Below are 18333 nucleotides of genomic sequence, written 5' to 3'. Positions count from 1 at the left end.
ATAAAACCCCATTGGTGCTACCGTATCGACTCGATACACTAACCCGAGCCGGTGGAGCGACTTAGTCCCATTCTCCTCAGACAGACCAGCTTCATAGCGGTTGACAAGGCCATCTGTTTTCTCGACGAGGTCGCTAGTGGGGAATGCGGACGTCAAGGCCTTCACTGAGAGCGGTTTGGGGAGGTAGAGCAGCGAGGTATGGCGATGGCGAAGACAGGGCTGGACTGGTATAACTTCCGCCTCGAAAAAGCGAGGGCCAGATCTGCTACTAAGACTACATGCGCGACCCCCGAAGAGATCCTAACAGAGGAGTTCAAGGATTTCCCTAATGACTGTGAGACACCCCGGCGACAAGGGCTCGTCTTCTTCCAGTACCGGCTAGCGGACGGTGTGTCTAAGCAGGTGCATGCGGCCGGGAACGCGGAGGCTCTACTCAGGGACGTGGACGTCCTGGTTGCCAAGAGCATTCTCACGTACAAACCCATGGTGTACGAGAAATTTCTCACCATCTCGGCGGCCGGCATCTCCCAGTCCAACCTCGACAGACATCGCGGAAGAGGCGAAAAGCCCAGTATACAATTGACGTGTCTCCAAGCTGGGTATCATGGAAGGGGTGGAAAAGTAATGTGCAACCAAGCTGTGGCTAATACCGCAACTTGAACGCCGTCCCAGCGCCTCTAACCTGCCGCCAACAAGACTGGCTTTCATGACTTCGCCGGGCTACTTTCTCAGCTTGCCAACCACCTTTTGCCAGAAGCTTTCCTTCCATTGCTGCTCCTCGGCAGTCTCCGCTTCCTGATACTCTCTGCGTCCCGTAACAAGGTCCATCTCGCCTGGCGCCACCCTCTTCGTTTTCTTCCAGAACTTCCAGACGACCGTATTGATCGCAAAGATGACGATCCCCAAATACTTCAGGACGAACCGATCGGATTTAAAATCCGGGATGAAAGCATCGTAGCCGCTAAAGAGGAGGATCAAGCATGACATGAAGAGAGCATAGTACGACCCCCAGGGCTGGCCAAAGCCCGCATAAGGTAGGTCTTTGATGGAAATTCCCTGTGCCTTTAATCCTCGGCGGAAGGATATGTGAGATACCAGGATTGCCATCCAGTTGAGAACAGCAAAGATGGTGACGAGGCTGACGAAATACTGGAAGACGGTGCCGGCGGACTTGCTCACGTTCAAGAAGCCCAGGCCCACGCCGCAGCTTGAGATACCCACAGCCCAAGCCGGGTTTCCGTTCTTTAGGGTTTTCGCGAAGATCGAAGGGGCTTGTCCGTCGCGGGCGAGGCCATACAGCGATCTAGAAGCGCAGTAAATATCTGCCAGGATGTATACGTTAGTTCTATTGCGGCGTGACAGGGCAAAATGATCCGTACTCACCTGTACAAGAGGCGCTCAGAGTAAACACCAGCAGTGAGGCGTTCACAAAGTCTGGGAAGACGGAAATACCAGCGATACGAACGGCAACGACGAACGGAGATGCGTCTGATTTGTGAGTTGTTAGTTCCGGGCCCAACCAGTTCCTATCAAACAGACTCACCAGCGCTCGTAGATTTCTGAGTTGCTCCGATCAACAGTTCGCTGTCACTGGGGATAGCCATGCCAAGGACAACGACACCCAAGATGTAGAAGACTGCAATTCTCCAGAACGTCTGCTTAACGGCTCTTGGAATGTTCTTCCTCGGATTGGGTGTTTCGCCAAAGGTCATACCCACCACCTCGGTGCCAGTAAAGGCGAAGCAAGCCTGACAGATACACGCCCAGACACCGAGGAAGCGCCCAAGAGATCCCTCTAAAAGGTATTCTTTGAAAGCACCTGGATCGTTCCAATACTGGAAGCCGCTTCTCTTGTGGTTAGGTCCACCGCCAAGGGCCACCACGAGAGACGAAATTATCATGGTAGTCATAATGATGATTTTAGCGGTGCCCATCCAGAACTCCATCTCACCGAGACTGGAAACATGCAAAAACTGAGGACAGAGGTTAGCACATCGGACCAGGCACTGAGTAGGGGGAACATGACGTACGTTGATGGCAATGATTACAGCTCCGAAAACTGCGATCCAGATGCCAACATTCAAATCAGGCCTCCAGTATCGAATAACAAGGCCCGCCGCAGTCAGATTCGTTGGCGTAGCAACAATATACTTGAAGAAGTAGTTCCAACCAGTGGCGAACCTGACCAATATAAGTAAGTTTGCTCAAGACGAGCATGGAGGAGACTTACCCAAAGGCTGGGTCAACCAAGCGGCTAGCATAACCTCCGAAGCCTTTGTTCATTGGGAGGAACGCAGCCATCTCTCCAAGGGCAGTCATCACAAAGAAGACTGCAGTACCGATTAAAACGTAGCCAATAAGGAGACTAGCAGGGCCACCTCTCGCAAGTGCAGTGCCAGAGCCAATAACTAAGCCGGTGCCGATGGCGCAGGCAATGGAGAACATAAAAACTTGTCTGGGTTTGAATTCGCGCTTCAGCTCATTTTCCTCCACAGTCTCGCCCGGCTGGGCAGAGAACTCGCGTTTGAGGTCATTTTCCTCCAGCTTCCCGATGTCGACGACACCCGCCATGCTGGGCAACAGGGAGATGGATAACCGACAGCCTGACGAAATGGCCGTACGTGAATCAAGCCAGGTAAGAAGTAGCAGCTTGAGCTGGTAGCAGAGGAGAGAGAGCAGATTGATAATAATCCATCGCAGTGGTATGGCTGGCTTTTATATCTGTGGCGGCCTTATCACGACGCGATGCAGAGGCTGCCCGCAACCCCCTGACTCAGGTGTCACTCCGCACGCCAGTGTCTCACGCCATGGTTATCAGCTGGGGCTTCCCCAGGCTCGCATGCAAGCGTCCTAGCCCCTGGAGATTTCCGAGATACCATCCATGACGAAAGAAATAATGGACGGCCTGGAACAGTCGGAAGTTCAGTTGCCCTCGGATAAGCAGGCCGAAGTCGGGCTGGGGCAATCGTGGCAAGTGCTAGCTCCGGGTAGGATTGCCGAACCCACAACATCCAACCTCGGACCCCCAAACTGTCCGCTCCAACAAGTTGTCTCTTCGTATACATGACAATGCCTTCGCAGCAGCTACACGAGATGAAAATTTGTTGAATAGCAGGATGAGCTTTGTAGACAGAGGTCGTACTTGGCGGCTTCAGCATCAAAAGTGGCTTGTTGAGAGTCAAACCTAGACCCGAGACGTTGCTCAAGGGTATTTCTTTGACCCTTATTCCCTTGTCTCTCACATCCGACATCCGTTGTGGCTCCCTGATTAGGCCTCTAGAGTACATTGTGGCAGCAGGGGGTTCATATATTCCACTTACATGGCTCAGCTACAGCACTCCCGCAGTCGCGCCCAACCTCGCCCCCGCATGAGATGACCCTTCCCCATATCTACTACGGGCAGGCGACAAAGCCTACGTCTAATGTAAGCGTCGGGAGTGGCTTCCAGACCTCTGCAAGGATTGTCCGATCTCTGGCCCGAGATCGGAGTGACCAATGGGCTGTCGTCCAGTGACGCCAGCTATAAACCTCTGTTGATCACGGAACGAAGTCCTGGCTGCTACAAGCTTCTATCATAATATTCACTTTTGTTGCAGACATCTCATCAACAATGGCCAATCTGGAGACATGCCCCCCTTGACCAGAGGCGCAGTCCTCGAGGCGCACAAGCTTATCGAAACCCACATCCATCGAACCCCGGTCATCACAAGCAAGGTCCTGAACAAGATGGCATCTACGCCAAGGGAATCTACTTCGATTAACGATTCTAGCCCCGCAAGGCCTGTCATCAGACTCCACTTCAAGTGCGAGAATATGCAGCGCATGGGTGCCTTCAAAGCCCGAGGTGCTTTCCACGCCATAGAAAGGCTTCTGCAAGAGCCAGGGTGGGTAGAGAATGGCGGAAAAGAAAAGGGCGTTGTAGGATTCAGTTCTGGTAAGCCTCCATTCCCACTTAAATATCGACAGTTGATCCAAGATCTGACGCCGAGACACCCAGGCAACCACGCTCAAGCATTAGCTCTCGCTGCGACCGACAAGGGCATCAAATCTTACATTGTCATGCCCAGCACCACACGGCCGAACAAAATTGCAGCCACCAAGGGATACGGCGCAGAGGTCATCTTCTCTGGCCCTCAATTTGAGGATCGAGAGGTGGTCGCGGCCAAGGTCGTCAATGACACTGGCGCCCGCCTTGTGCCGCCTCATGACCATCCGGATATCATCCTCGGCCAGGCAACGGCAGGTCTCGAGTTTCAACAGCAGGTCAAGGACCTCGATGCCATTCTTTCCCCTTGCAGCGGCGGAGGTCTGCTTTCTGGCACTGCTCTTAGCTGCGAGGGCACTGATATTCGCGTTTTTGGCGCCGAGCCGGAATTCGAGGGCGCAGACGATGGGCGGCGAGGATACTATTCTGGCACAAGGATCGCAAAGGTCAGCACCAGAACTATCGCTGATGGGTTGATTGGAACCATTAGCTCGCATCCCTGGAGCATCATCTATGAACGTAGATTAGTCAGTGGGATGTATGCTGTCTCGGAGGAGGAAATCGTCGAAGCTACTAAGCTCATGTTGGAAAGACTCAAGATCTGGGTCGAGCCGTCCGCCGCAGTTCCATTGGCGGTCGTTTTGTTCAACGAAGATTTTAGATCTATGGTGGAGAGGGAGGCTGGCGATCAGGGTTGGGATATAGGCATCATAGTGAGCGGAGGGAACATCAATGCGGAGGGGATGGCGAAACTTTTTTCTAGCTCATAGTAACCCTCTAAATGGACGCACTTTCTAGGCCATGATCAAACCCATATCTTCCATATCATCTTTCCATTTCCAAGAGAATACAATGATACAATGAAACATGTCCAATTATCATGGCGTCAATAGGCCTCTGCAGGGCGAATTGGATGCAAGGATATCGTCAACGTAGGCCGGGTGTCGAATCTATAGAATGAACATGTGGATAAGAACACCAGTGCCAATTAAGATTGCTGACAGAACAGCAATGGTCTGCAATGCCTCCATCATGTACATCTTGGCAATCTTATCTTCATGATTATCCCATCCGGCAGCCGCATTGGTGTGGGGAAATGGTTCGCCAGGAACCGGTTTACCAAGGAACTCACAGAGCGGATCCCAGCCATCCTCGACAGTCCACTCCAGCAACCTTTCCTTGGGGACAAGTCCACGAATCATGTTGCAATGTTCTGGTTGGTCAATGTCAGTTCGTCACATCGGACACGGCAGACTGTCAAATCCACTAACCTTTGTAGACCCATTTACCATTCCTTGCAACACCTGTCTCGATGTCATTGTCCAGTCCCCTGAATATGCCTGACCACATAAAGTCGAGGTACACGTGCCAAGCCCAGAAACCTTGACGGCTTAGGAAGGAGAGAATCCAAAGGATCCAGTTATGTTTCACTTGCGCTACGGTGCCACGCGTCCAAGTCTTTGCGGTAATTCAGGACGACCTTTGCATTGGGGTATGCTTCGATGAGCTCGGCGGCGAAGACCGAGCCTGCTGCATCGGTCACGGCAGTTGAGTGACCCATAACAGCATCAAAGTCCTCTTGCGTAAACGTTGTATTCCCATCGAGGGGGCCGAACCATCTGTGTGCACGATGAGTACAGATGCATGCTGAAAGACGGTTGCCATTTACTTTTTGCGACAAAGCTTGACCCATTGGGGTGCATAGTTTGGCTTTTCATAGATAATGTCCCAACCGTGATATGTGTGATCATAGCCAAGCGTCGACAAGGCATGCTGGAGAGATTCAAGTGGCTGAACGAGGCAGGCCAACACAGATGATCTCCAACGGCTTGGTTCGGACTCGAGGAGGTGGTTCGGGCAAGGTGTATACGTGCTCCTCAAGGAAGCGATACCACCGGGTATTGAGATAAGCCATTGTCCCGTCTGGAGACGATAAACTCTAGGATGAAAGTTGGAGGAGTACAAAAAGTGCTACGTCTTAGATTTAAATAGGTCACCTCGCAAAAGATTCCGCTTTGGTTCATATAGAAGTCAACTCGCGAAGGATTTTCCCATTCATTTCATGACGTCAGCTGACCTTGGCAGCGACAGTCCGTAATGCGATGATCCGATCTCATACATGGCCTTTCTTCGTGGACATGTGTAAGTCTTGTCAGCGCCTCATATAAGCTAGGCCTATAGTCCACGTAGGGAAAGACCTTTCACCCTAGGAGTTTATTAGACTCGACAAATTGCTTGATTATAAATTGAACGGGAGCTACGCTTCCTCCTTGAGACTCACCCTGTACCCGGAACCTCCGTTTTGTGCCAAGACACAGGTTGGGTCTCCAGCAGGGATCTAAACCAATCATAACTACGGAAGTGGCGAATGCTTGTCATCTCGTTGCGATAAGGAATTAACAGATCTCCACCAAGATTGGTCGTGTGGCAGATATGACTATAGCGGCAGAGCCAGTGTGGTGTAGCGGCATCCATGACTCGACTCAGCCACTTGTCGATCTCGCCTAAGCTTTTCCGAGCTTATCCAATCAAACTGACTGGAGGTTTCTCGTCCGGGAAGACGAAGGGCAAGGTCCAATCAAATGACCTGGAGCGTTTTGCCCGAAATTCTGGTCATGAGGGGGAGCACAACCCGCAGCACTAGCTTGTGGCGAGACGAACAGTAAAAGGGTGTCCATCACCTCAGGTTGTTGCATTTGTATAAGAACCTAAGGAGGGCCCAAGACATGCCAGCGTGAGTGACAAGCTCTCGCTCTTCCGACAATGTTTGTTCATGATGCCATCGTTAGATGACACCATTTCCGATTTATTTCCAGATCCGTGGACCTTGCGCGACGTCATTGCCTACCTTTCCAGAAGCCATTGCCTGGAAACCATCCAATTCCTCGAAGACGCCTCCAGGTACCGAGTTTGCCACGCAGAAATAGTCGATAACGATCGAATACCCGAAGAATCAAGAAGATGCCATTACGATTATCTGCAAGACCAATGGGAGAAGTTGCTCACGACCTATATCCTTCCAAACGGCGAACGCGAGCTCAACCTCCCTTGTGACGTTCGGGCTCGGCTTGTTGAAGTTCAGTCCTCCCAGTTTCCTCCCCATCCCTCGGAACTGGACGGTGCCGTCAAAATCGTCCGAGAACTTTTGGAGGGCTCGATCTTATCCGGGGCGTTGAACTCTGATGGCTCGCCGGAACCACAAAGCGATGATGAAGGTGGCGGTTGGAGGAAAATCAGCAGTAAAATCCTACGAAAACCATCACCGCCAGTACCAGGACAGGACCAGAGGGGCAAAGTCAGCACAAGCACTGATTCAGGACCGACGACGTTTACTTGGAGAGACAAGACCGAGCCTCCCTGTTGCACACGGCTCCAGTTTCTAGGAGACACCCAAGACTCACCCCAAAACCACTTATCACGGCGTGCCATAGAGATTTTCAACAATGCCATTCGTCGAGTTAGGAGCAAGAGGCAGCTCAAGTCACCACCAGAGAAGGGTGGAGTTCTCGACAGTGTGGTGGGTGTTAAGAGTCACTTCCTCAGCCCGTAGCTATTGGGATGAGTCTGCCGTTGATGGCACTCGACGAGAATTTGGATACCGGTTTCATCCCGGTTCTTCAAAAGGATGAACATCTCATGATGACGACACGCAGTATGTAATGCCAGCATGGAGGGGCGAATCAACAGGCCACGGGAAAGACGTAATAACAATCCGATTGCCTGATGCAATAATGGTACAAACACAAGCCCATTACATTGATGCCATTCAACTGACCTCTAAGCACAGCTCTTCCAACACACCCTCGCCTCCGACTCCAGTCCACCCGCTCGGCTGATCACTCCCTATGAACCGATTATCGCCCTCCAAATATACCGATGCGCCAATACCAAAATTCTGAGGGTTCCACTGAAATGGAGGGGAGCTATCAACCCTCAAATTCATTTCTTTGTCTGAGTGCAGATTCTTTGACTGCCCTGGAATTTCCGGCCACGGCTTGCTTGGACTTTCACCCGAACCATCCTTGCTATTGATTGTGCTGAATGGCTGGCACAGTATTGTCAGGAGTTTCAACGACAGACTGACACGATCGGGATCAGCAGTTGTCGGAACTTTAAGCATGTAACGGAGGGACGACGGGCTCTGGGATGCGTTGGCACTTGACAGAGGGAAGATGTACGACGTGAGTTTATCGTGGATAGGGACCACGCAATCCCGAAATTTGAGTGCCACCGAGTCGAGAGTGCTGCAGAAAGACAGCACATCGAGGCACATGCGAGCCTGTGTGAGGTCATCTTCCCACGAGGACCGAGGAAAGTGGTGTATCTGCTTTTGGGCAACACAATGCAGAAGGACAACGCAGCAGGTGTATGATTGGAAACTGGACAAGCCGTTAGTATTAAATTCATTGGACGAGGTGTAAAGGGGGTAAGCCGAGACATACATAATAAGCCAACACTTTTTAAAGATTCCCTTTTCCGCTTGCAATAATCCCAGAATACGTGACGACTGTTTCGCAGCTGTAATACCGTGTTCCGCATGACTGAGAAGATTGTCCTCATACGATTCCCTCGCAGCGTTGCTCTCACGGGTGGGACAAGGCCAAACAAGTTGTGAGGCGATGCGGCGATATAGCAGCATACGAGTGCCGAGATAGAGGAGATGGGTAGCCAAGATGGACCGCCGAGCTTCGACAGGAAGATCTTGGCGGCAGAGGTTGGGGAGATGCATCTCGCTGGGAAGCAGATCGTGCCAGTCCTGAAGGTCTTTGTCGATAGAATCCATTGCTTGGCAGGTCATTTCTTTAGATGAAAGATGCATCCGTAGAATTTCGGCGTTCAGAAGAGAGATCTTGGTCATCTCTATTTGGACAACTGTGACCATTAGAGACGGAGGAGATATGGCTCATAAGCTTACTTACTGTGGCTAACTTCAGATGAGTGGTCACCTTCTACTTCCACCAACTATGGTCATGTTAGAGCCTATCTGATTGAGGATGAATGATAGTGGTGCAATACCGGAACCAGTTCCCTGAAAGATATATCACCACCTTTGATGTATCCGAGAGTGGAAGACAGCCAGCTAGGCAGGGTCAGTCAACGTCAGCGAGATCGTCAGGGACAAACCTACCTTGAAAGAAACATCAGAGATCTCCATGCTCTTCGATAGTCGGCCCATTCCTCTGGAGAGAGGCTGGGATGATGATACAACTTGTCGTTGAGACTATGCCTCTTGGACATGCTCAGGCCGATATCTACAACAGTTAGTCCAAGAACGCACTAGGACAGCATGGGACCACAAACCAAGGTAAGCGAGTGACACAGTCGCCTTATTCATCATGTTGTACATGGCTAGCATCGTGCAGGCCTTGATTGCGTCGAGCGGTTGCTCCTCCACCAGATTCTCGAAGAAGTGCCTTGCCACGTCGTAAAATACGCCGTCAGTACCAACGTCGAAGTCGTCACCGTTATATTGAACCCCGACAGCTGCCACTGCAGCAAGACAACAAATGGCCGTCTTCTGATTTGCCATAGTGCAGCCATCATTCGTAAAGACATCCTTGTGGTAACGTAAGACCTGCTCATGGGAGAAAACGTGAAAAATTCGGCCACTGGAGCTGAAAAAGCTGTCAACCGCTGCTTGCGTAATGATGGCACTTGGGATGACTAGTGAAACCAAGGACCTAGACACATCTATTGACAGTTCCCGTTGTATTGGGGCGGGGTTGGAAAGATTGGCTTTTTGAGCCGTTTCATCACTGACATCCGCCTCTTGGAGAGAACAGGGGTTTGTGTTCTGACCAAGAGAAGGGGAGGATTTGACCGACTGCTCTTCAGATACAGTGCCAGCTGTGGGACTTGAGAGACTGCTGACGGCTGAGCTGGTGTTGGTGGAGCCGTTGAGGCTAGGCGGTGATGTCTCATCCTCGAGATCAAGCAAGGAGTCAATGTCGTCGCTAGAACGAATTTGCTGCAGCAACAGGTTCGCATCCTTGGTCGGTTTGGCCTGTAAAGTAGAGAACAGCTTCTCCAATGCTTCGAGGCGGGTCTTCAGTGCTGCTCTTCTCGGCAGGTTCGCCTTGGATTCGTAGCGACAGGAACGTAGCCTGGAAGTACAGGTGCCGCACTGCGGCCGACGGCCATCACACTAGAGAAGAGTGAGGCTAGCCCCTAGAAGTAAAAAAGGAACGAGGTAAATCACCTTGACTTTGTTCTGACGACAGTTCCGACAGGCCTGCGCGACGCTGTGGATTCTCTTGCCGAGCTTCACAGAAGAAGTTCTAGCATGGCCAGACTCCTCAATAGCAGCAATGGGCAATGACTGCTGCACAGCTGGTTGGATCAAACGGAACGAGGAAACCATGGTTGGCCAATGCCAGGCGCTTGGCACTGAGATTGTTGCTAAATGGTTCGGTTTGGGAGTATCGTCTGCCTGGGGGGACGAGGAAATGACTTGGTTATTCGTCCCTGGGCGATTATGCACGTGTAGGGGACGTGGCGAGTATTCGAATTTCGCACCAATTGACAGACGTTACGCCATGGCCACAAGCTCCAACCGGAAAGGGGTTCTGACTCGTGTAAGTTCGCTCCAGTGGTGGGTGGTCTGGCGGGGAAGTGTCTGGTAATCCCGACTAGCTCGAAGTCTCTGACAGGGTCATGACGCCGTTAGGTAACAAATTGCAAAAGTAATAGCATTGGGGGCTGCAGGTGGTTGAAGAGAGAGCACATCCGTCTCACTACCGTATAATGAGAGAATTGACAATGAATATGGTGCGCCGATGGCTCCATGACTAACGTAGCCACGGTAGGCAGATGGAGAAGAAAGGAAAGTTAGTGGATGCGCCGCGTACTGTAGACTACAGGACGCAGTGTGCCGCCTCAATCAAGGAGAGGAGGGACTATTGGCGAACGCGACATGAAAAGGGGCCTCAGCGTGCAGCAGCTCCCAACAGGCTTCCATGAGTACCAGGATGGTGGGATACTACAAGGGTTTCGTTGGATCTAATGGAAATTAACTTTGCATTAAAATATCACGGTTGTGACTTGTCGCATGCTCAGGGCCCTCGTGCACGACCCTCACCTAAAATCTTGACCCCCTGATCAGCGTTGCATTTACAGGCATTCTAGTTCGTTGAGATGCATTTTGGATCCCTGGTAGAAGGCTTGAAGCCGGTGAAGGAGCCAGACAAGCGCCAATAGTGCCACAAGTACCGAAGGCAAGCCACTCGGTCGGTAACCGGACTGTGGCGTGTCTGGTGAGGCTTGAAGTAGCCCACCCTTACCCGGCTCTCAAGCCACTACTAAAGTGCCAGCCAAGTAAATGTCCACCCAAATGGCGGGGAAGGGGGAGCTAATCTTACCTGACTGTACAATAGCTGCCGTGCATGTGATAATGCCATTCTCTTGGACAAGAAGCGGCGTTGTGCTGCATATGTGGGAGCATGACAAGGGGAAAAGGAAGAGGAAAACGAGAGACTTTGATACTGAACTGGTTGGGTACCATGACGGTCAGGTTTCGACGGTGGATGGGAGGACATATTGGAGAAAGTATGGGTGTCAGAAGTACACAGTTTCCGGGGCACACGGTGCCAAGGACCGATATGGACGATCAATCAGGACCGGCACGGCCCACCACGAGCGTTTATGCAAATGAATTCAACATCAGCTCTCACCTTCCGCGGAGCAGCTATCCGTACCCTCGGTATTGTTGATGCGCTAATACCTGATCACGGCACGGGCAAGCCGGGCCGCTTCCGGGTTGCTTCCGGGTTCAGGGATCCCCGTAGATTCGGAATAAGCCGACGATGCTAAGCTCATGATCATGGAGGGGGCTTCAATGGCTTTCTCGACCGTCTGTCCGTCTCTAATGAACCCGGGTTCTTCCAAGTCCCTTCCACCTTCTGCACCCTGGCCTTGCTTGGCGAGTCAGCAAACTTTGATGAGTCAACTGACCTTCACGCCGACAGCTTCTACGGTTTCGAAATATGGAAGAGGAGGCGTTCTGACACTTTACAAAAGCCAATACGGGCGGGATTCCGGGCTTCCGTCAGCCATGGCTTAGGGAAGAAAGGGAGGGCTCGCGGGGTGCGCATGAGTCAGAACCCTGGTTGTGGTGATCCGCCTAGATCAAGCCTCATCGGGTAACTTGGAACTACTGACACATCTAGGCGGGATTTCCTTGGCATCAAGGAATCCTAGATCTGGCGCAAGCTTAGCTGTCACACTGCAACGGCGGCGAGAGGGACTAGGCAGTCGTTTCCGTAGCCATTCACCTCCTACATTTACCCACAAGACGCAGGCTCCCTCCATGCTTCAGTGCCTTGGTCAAGTTCTTCTTCATCTTTTGCTGAGCCCTTCTCCCTCGTTCGATTTGTCCTACGCAGTCTCGGATGGCAGTTACAGCGCAGCCCCGGGGCTTCGGCTCCGGCGTCGACTCCTCCGACAACCAAACATCTCTGACCATCATTATCGTATTTCTTGCCATCTCTTTCTACAACGTCATTGAACTTAACTTTCTTATCTGGGGAACCTTCAAACGCTATGTCGGACTCTACTTCTGGACAGTCCTCATCGCAACTTGGGGTATTCCTGTATACTGTTCCGGCTTCCTCGTCAAATATTTCGGCTCATCTTCATTGGGATACCTTTCCTGCACATTGATTGTGGTTGGCTGGGTATGCATGGTCACCGGCCAATCTATGGTGCTGTGGTCACGACTACATCTAGTCCTACGGAATCAAAAGCGTCTTCGGCTGATCTTGTGGATGATAATCGTCGACGCAATCATCTGCCACGGCGCTATCATTCCTATGGTCTATGGGTCTTTCTCAAGTAGCCCCGAGATGTGGAAGAAGCCTTATTCCATCATGGAGAAGATCCAAGTCACCATCTTCTTTCTGCAAGAGACGATCCTGTCCAGCTTTTATATCGGGGAGACAATTAAGATGATGAGACTCGAACGGTCTATGGGGAACAAGAGGTCAAGTCGTCGCTTGATGAAGCACCTTATCCTTGTCAACGTTCTCATTATTGTCCTCGACATCACGATTTTGGCCCTCGAGTATGCCAATCAATACGAGTATCAGACATCATATAAATCCTTCGTGTACAGTACCAAGTTGAAGCTGGAGTTTACTATCCTGAATCGGCTGGTCGAGATGACAACAGGAAGCAAGAATGCGAGCTCTGGTCCAAGTCGAAGTCACACTACGGCCAACAACACTTCCATTCCTCTTGAAACGTTCAACGAGGAGAGGGATGGAAAGACTCCTGGTTTTTCATATCAAGCATACGCTGTCGGGGGTAGCAATGGTGCCGGTGATGGAGGCAACATGTCGCTCAGCCCAAATGACCACGGGGTGATGATGACAACGGAGATTACCCTTCACCGCGACGAAAGACACCATGATGATAATGAAAGTGGGAAGTCCTCAGCGAACTCAACGACTGAGCCAGTGCAAGCATGTGACGGAGATTCAAGGGCGTCCTCGGAAGTTCAGTTGGCAACTCGCGGGTTCTGATAGTACGGGATGAGGTTGGCTTAGTTCAATGGTAACATAGGAGGAGACTTGGGCAGATAGGCTAGTAATAATAGCATTAAAAATGACCAGTTTGCAACAAAGATCTACTGTTATTGTGATACCATGTGCGGTAGCATCATCCATCTGGATGGATAAAATGCTCAATTGGGAGAGGAGGCTATGATGTTACCGAACAGACCTCTTTATCACTTTTGATTGTAAGATGTCGTAGGATAGCTGACAGACCTCTGTCTTGCTTGATAGAATCGGAACACCGATCTCTCTGAAATCTGAAGCTACCGAGCAAGGATTTAAATCCCCTGCCATCAATCTACTCCCTCACTCCCTAGACTGTCCACGTGGTCGGATATTCAAGGAAAGAATGCATATCCAACCTACCAACGCTACACACCTTAATTGTTGTGGTTGTAATTGCAGTACTCGCACAGGTTGCCACCAGGGAAGGTGACGATGTTGCGACATTCGCACTCGGTGCAGGTGCAGACAGGGTTAGCCATCTCGACCGGGGCCTCAGCGGCGAAGGTCTTGGTGTTGGCGGAAGCCTTAGCAGTGGTAATGATGGGAGAGCACATTGTGAATATGGTTTGTATGTGATATTTGTGTTGTGAAGTGGCAAAGATGTCAAGTTGTGCTGTAGAGTGTTGGGTTTCGCTTTGGTTGCTGCTGATTGTTGTTGTTGATGATGAAGTAGCTTGAGTCAAGGAGTAACTCTCCTTTTATAAGTAACTCTTGACATGTTGATGTGTGAGTTGTTTCTTATCGAACACTGAAGTCAAACAAAGCCTCATGCCCCATGCAAAGCCTAGATTCTATATTAAAACAGTGAAGCAGTCACTCTAGGACAACGATATTGCAAACCAATAAAGAAATCTACTGACCCTTATGTGTTTGATGTTTTGTTCGGCAGTTCCAATATTTGAGTCAAGTGCGAGGATTTGATGGAGAGTGTTCAAGGCCAGCTGAGTTACCCAATCTTCACAGTCCTGTTCCGATTGTCCTTCAGGAAGACGTCTAAAGGGTGTGGCATATTATTGTTCCAAACTGCAGCGAGAACTCGGAGATGATCTTTGTGGTTCATTAGAGACGATGACTGTCATTGTTCACCATTCTCTTGTTCACATGGTCCTTCAACAGCACAGGCCAAGCTTATGCAAGTTTCTAATTTTACCTACTGTATAACAGTGTTCTTTGAACGCTATGTGCTTCTTGACGCAGTGGCTCTTCATTCAAAGGAATATGGCACATTAACAACAACCAAACATACCCAGCTTCCAAGAAGCTTCCGCTTGGGACGACCACAGAGTTTTGTGGTGCTTGGACGCGACCATTGTGATGTTGAGTGCTTCCATAGCTAGAGGGCGTGAGAAGCTCATTGGCGAACAAGAAACGCAACTTTTGCCAACCTCCTTTGGCCCCCAGAGCCTCCTTTGTTTCTGTCGAGACTAGCTCAGGTTTGGCCCTAAACGAACCGAAGATCGACCGTGACTCCCAAGTCTCTGGTGCCTGCGCCATTCTCTAATTGAGATCGTAGGGAGATGCAACATCGCGCAATGTACCATATCAAGTCTATCACATGACCACCGCGTTTGTAGCGCCCTGTTCAACATTTCTGTCCTACGAGGAACTCAGAGAAGTGTGAATTAAACCGGCGATTTTTCCCGGAGCACCAACAAAGCTGCATACACGAAGCAATGTCACGATAACCTTGTCAGGCACCAAGTGTTGAACTCTGGTTGTCAATAGGCGTCGCGTGAACCTTACAACCGCCACATCGTAACGGTGATGTACTGTGGACAAATTATAAACAACTGTGTGGTGAGCCCTGAATGCTAACCAGCAGCCCTTACGGGAAGCTACTCAATTGAGTCTTGGTACAATAGGAACCTTACGGTAGTGGTGCTGCCGTGTGGTGGGTGGTGTTGTCCACTGTCGCTGGATACGCAAACGATTCTCCTTGGACGTTTACGATGACGATAAAGGCCAGATTGAAATTAGTCCTAAACATGGTGGACAATAGAAAGTTGGTCTGGGTGTAGTATCAATTTTATGCCAATCATCATATTGACTGATACGTTCAGAAAATCGTGCGAAGCAGTCGACGGAGGATAAACAACTTTTGAGGTGAGCTGAACAGCCCAGTTTCTGCAAGTCAGATGGCTCTCTTGCAGCTGAAAACGTAACCATGTTGTCATCGTAGACATATGGAGCATGCAATAGACAAGTTTCCTAAGCCATGGCTTTTTCCTTGATGGCATCACGAGAAGTTTGTGACAGGTCCAACGTCTCCTCGCAGCTGAGTGAGACGCCCCCTCCCCCAAAGCGGCCCCGAGACTGACATGTCAATTCTTCAAAGTTAAAGTTCAGCCAAAAGTATCGCATTGCCAACCATCCATAAACGGACATCGTTCGAGCGGCTGAAAATGCGGAGCTGAGGCCACGAGCTTACGAACCGCCCTCACCAACTTCCTGTGATCATATCACTCTTCCTCAGTACTTATTACCCGACTGCCCTTTGTTGATAAACTCCACAATTCTAGGTCTGGTTAACAGTCAGAGACATAACCACTCAATGTCAGTATTATTTCATGACCAACCATGACCGACAGATCTTTGAGGCTATCTCGTGAACTTGTCACGGATCCTACTCCAGAACATTACTCCCAGCTGGAAATGGATTCTTCCGACTCTGACTCCGACTCCGACTTCGACACTCTTGACGACTTGAGCTCGCTTTGCCTCTCTGATGTTGAACCTGGAGATGAGCCTCAAGTCGAAAATCGCTCCTATTTAAGGGGTATAGTTGATATGGGAAGGCAAGTAACGCTTCATTTTGGAGTTGCTGAGGGTTAAGGAGACAGCTTATCCTGGAATGCAATGGCCATGGGAATCAAGATCCATGGTGTTTAGTTCGAGGCTGACGAATACATTGCTAGCAATGGGATCCGCTTCTCAGTCACAGACCTGTCCCCTCCCTCTCTCGCATTCTGCCGACAGTCCATGTTTATCGTGTCGCCATATCACTCTACGACGCACAGTTTGACCCAGAGACTGGGCACAAAATCCCCATCCCCCAAGACGTCATCGGCGAAACCGTGGCCGCCCTGAATCGTTTCAAGCTTGTTTGTGCCGATCTTGGTGTTCCCCGAGCAAACATCCACATTGTCGCCACTGAAGCAACTCGCGCTGCCCTTAACTCTGCTGAGTTTATCAAAGAAATCACCTCAGCTACCGGCCTCACTGTCGATATGCTCCACAAAGAGGACGAAGGACGGGTCGGCGCCTTAGGCGTCGCGAGCGGCTTCTCCGATATTCGTGGTCTCATGATGGACCTTGGAGGCGGTAGCACTCAGATTACCTGGATCATATCTCAAGCTGGAAACGTCCGTATCAGTGACAAAGGGTCAATCAGCTTTCCATACGGGGCAGCTGCCTTGAGCAGGACTCTTGAAGATCTGAAAAGGGGTAAATCGAAGGAAGAGGCAGCGAAGGCACTGGCAAAGTTGCGCCAGGAGATGATCAACAAATTCCAAGACGCTTACAAATCGATCGCGGTCCCCGAGAGTCTGGTAGAAGAAGCCAAGGAAAATGGCGGATTCCCGCTCTATCTCTCTGGAGGGGGGTTCAGGGGTTGGGGCTATCTGCTGCTGTACATGAGTCAGGTCGGCAAGCATCCCCATCCAATATCCATTATCAATGGTTTCACTGTTAGCAGGGAGAGGTTTGAGAACACAAAGGCTATGGAGGAGGTTGCTCGGACGGCACATTCCGTGTTCCGGGTTTCTGATCGGCGGAGGAAGCAAGTCCCTGCTGTTGCGTTTCTGGTCAACGTCCTATCCCACGCCATCCCGCATGGCATTCGAGTTGCGCACTTCTGTCAGGGAGGCGTGCGAGAAGGTTTGCTCTTTAGGGAGCTCGAACCAAGCATTCGGGCACAGGACCCGCTCGAGGTCACAACGCAGCGCTTCGCACCCGAGTCAGTTCAGGCCATATACAACCTTCTCATGTTCTCCTGTCCCGCGCCCTCAAAGGGAGGTACTCGCAAATTCCCCGATGCCATCAATGCGCACGTTATCCAGGCATTCGCCAATCTTCTGTATGTCCACACCATCATGGACAAAGAGCTGGCCTCAACAGCAGCCATGTACAGCACGAGCGCCGGATTGCTCGCTTCTACCCGTGGAGTTTCTCATGAGGATAGGTCCAGGCTTGCTCTGATGCTGGAGTCGCGGTATATGGGTGAGCTTCCCCCGCGCGAGGCTCAGTTCAAGGAGGCACTCCGTCATGTCATCACACCAGAGGAAGTTTGGTGGGCTGGATACCTTGGCAGAGTTGGATACCTGATCAGCCGCCTCTATCCGTCGGGGAAAATTGATGAGAGTAAGCCTCGAGTCATTCTTTCATCTGAATGGGCTTGGGATCTAGGACGCAAGAAGCAGAGAGAAGGGGTGAAATTGACAATCTCTGTGCAGAAGGTCAAACATGACCCTGCCAAATTGAAGAAAGCGTTGAGGGACCACGTAAAGATAGTGGAGAAGGTCGGAAAAAGAAGAATTGGATTGGAGGACCGGATGGATGGGGAATGAAGGTAAAACTTGTGGTTGTGGAAGAGGATATTATGACTTGACCTGGGGTCAACCCAAAAAGTTGAATTAAATGGTAGTCTTCACCTGGTGCCTGAGAATGACAGCTGCCAAGTCATGATAGTTAGATAAGTTGCAATGTAGTTATTTACAAGAAGTATAATTATTATCCACCCAGACTCCCCTTTGCTGTTACATGATCACTCGATGAGAACCCGGGTAGATTTAA

At 50.7% G+C, this 18333-nt stretch overlaps 8 protein-coding genes across 8 annotated transcripts; 4 read left to right on the top strand and 4 right to left on the bottom strand.

Moving 5' to 3' along the window:
- Positions 1–720: 720 nt before the first annotated feature.
- Positions 721–2571, bottom strand: MRS44_016117 (uncharacterized protein; the record flags this gene model as incomplete). Its single annotated transcript, XM_046282826.2, has 5 exons — positions 721–1322; positions 1384–1488; positions 1544–1973; positions 2031–2181; positions 2231–2571. The coding sequence occupies 5 exons, from the start codon at positions 2569–2571 to the stop codon at positions 721–723; spliced, it is 1629 nt and encodes a 542-aa protein (XP_046125241.2).
- Positions 2572–3627: 1056 nt separating this feature from the next.
- Positions 3628–4755, top strand: MRS44_016116 (uncharacterized protein; the record flags this gene model as incomplete). The annotated part of the gene is made up of 1 exon (XM_065617900.1): positions 3628–4755. The coding sequence occupies one exon, from the start codon at positions 3628–3630 to the stop codon at positions 4753–4755; it is 1128 nt and encodes a 375-aa protein (XP_065473972.1).
- A 180-nt stretch (positions 4756–4935) lies between these two features.
- On the bottom strand, positions 4936–5678 carry MRS44_016115 (uncharacterized protein; the record flags this gene model as incomplete). Its single annotated transcript, XM_065617899.1, has 3 exons — positions 4936–5198; positions 5257–5367; positions 5417–5678. 3 exons carry the CDS (start codon positions 5676–5678, stop codon positions 4936–4938), a joined length of 636 nt encoding a protein of 211 aa, XP_065473971.1.
- A 1083-nt stretch (positions 5679–6761) lies between these two features.
- Positions 6762–7535, top strand: MRS44_016114 (uncharacterized protein; the record flags this gene model as incomplete). Its single annotated transcript, XM_046271728.2, has 1 exon — positions 6762–7535. One exon carries the CDS (start codon positions 6762–6764, stop codon positions 7533–7535), a length of 774 nt encoding a protein of 257 aa, XP_046125244.2.
- A 216-nt stretch (positions 7536–7751) lies between these two features.
- MRS44_016113 (uncharacterized protein) lies at positions 7752–10346 on the bottom strand (the record flags this gene model as incomplete). The annotated part of the gene is made up of 7 exons (XM_046267966.2): positions 7752–8364; positions 8428–8857; positions 8905–8947; positions 9002–9065; positions 9114–9237; positions 9287–10130; positions 10185–10346. The coding sequence occupies 7 exons, from the start codon at positions 10344–10346 to the stop codon at positions 7752–7754; spliced, it is 2280 nt and encodes a 759-aa protein (XP_046125245.2).
- Positions 10347–12372: 2026 nt separating this feature from the next.
- MRS44_016112 (uncharacterized protein) lies at positions 12373–13503 on the top strand (the record flags this gene model as incomplete). Its single annotated transcript, XM_046284379.2, has 1 exon — positions 12373–13503. One exon carries the CDS (start codon positions 12373–12375, stop codon positions 13501–13503), a length of 1131 nt encoding a protein of 376 aa, XP_046125246.2.
- A 413-nt stretch (positions 13504–13916) lies between these two features.
- On the bottom strand, positions 13917–15036 carry MRS44_016111 (uncharacterized protein; the record flags this gene model as incomplete). The annotated part of the gene is made up of 3 exons (XM_065617898.1): positions 13917–14237; positions 14403–14535; positions 14789–15036. 3 exons carry the CDS (start codon positions 15034–15036, stop codon positions 13917–13919), a joined length of 702 nt encoding a protein of 233 aa, XP_065473970.1.
- A 1083-nt stretch (positions 15037–16119) lies between these two features.
- On the top strand, positions 16120–18107 carry MRS44_016110 (uncharacterized protein; the record flags this gene model as incomplete). Its single annotated transcript, XM_065617897.1, has 2 exons — positions 16120–16341; positions 16458–18107. 2 exons carry the CDS (start codon positions 16120–16122, stop codon positions 18105–18107), a joined length of 1872 nt encoding a protein of 623 aa, XP_065473969.1.
- Positions 18108–18333: the final 226 nt, after the last annotated feature.

This window comes from Fusarium solani (genome assembly GCF_023522795.1).
Source record: "Fusarium solani strain SB1 chromosome Unknown bctg00000012, whole genome shotgun sequence".
In the NCBI taxonomy this organism is placed as follows: Eukaryota; Fungi; Ascomycota; class Sordariomycetes; order Hypocreales; family Nectriaceae; genus Fusarium; species Fusarium solani.
This window is presented reverse-complemented; position numbering and strand designations above follow the sequence as displayed.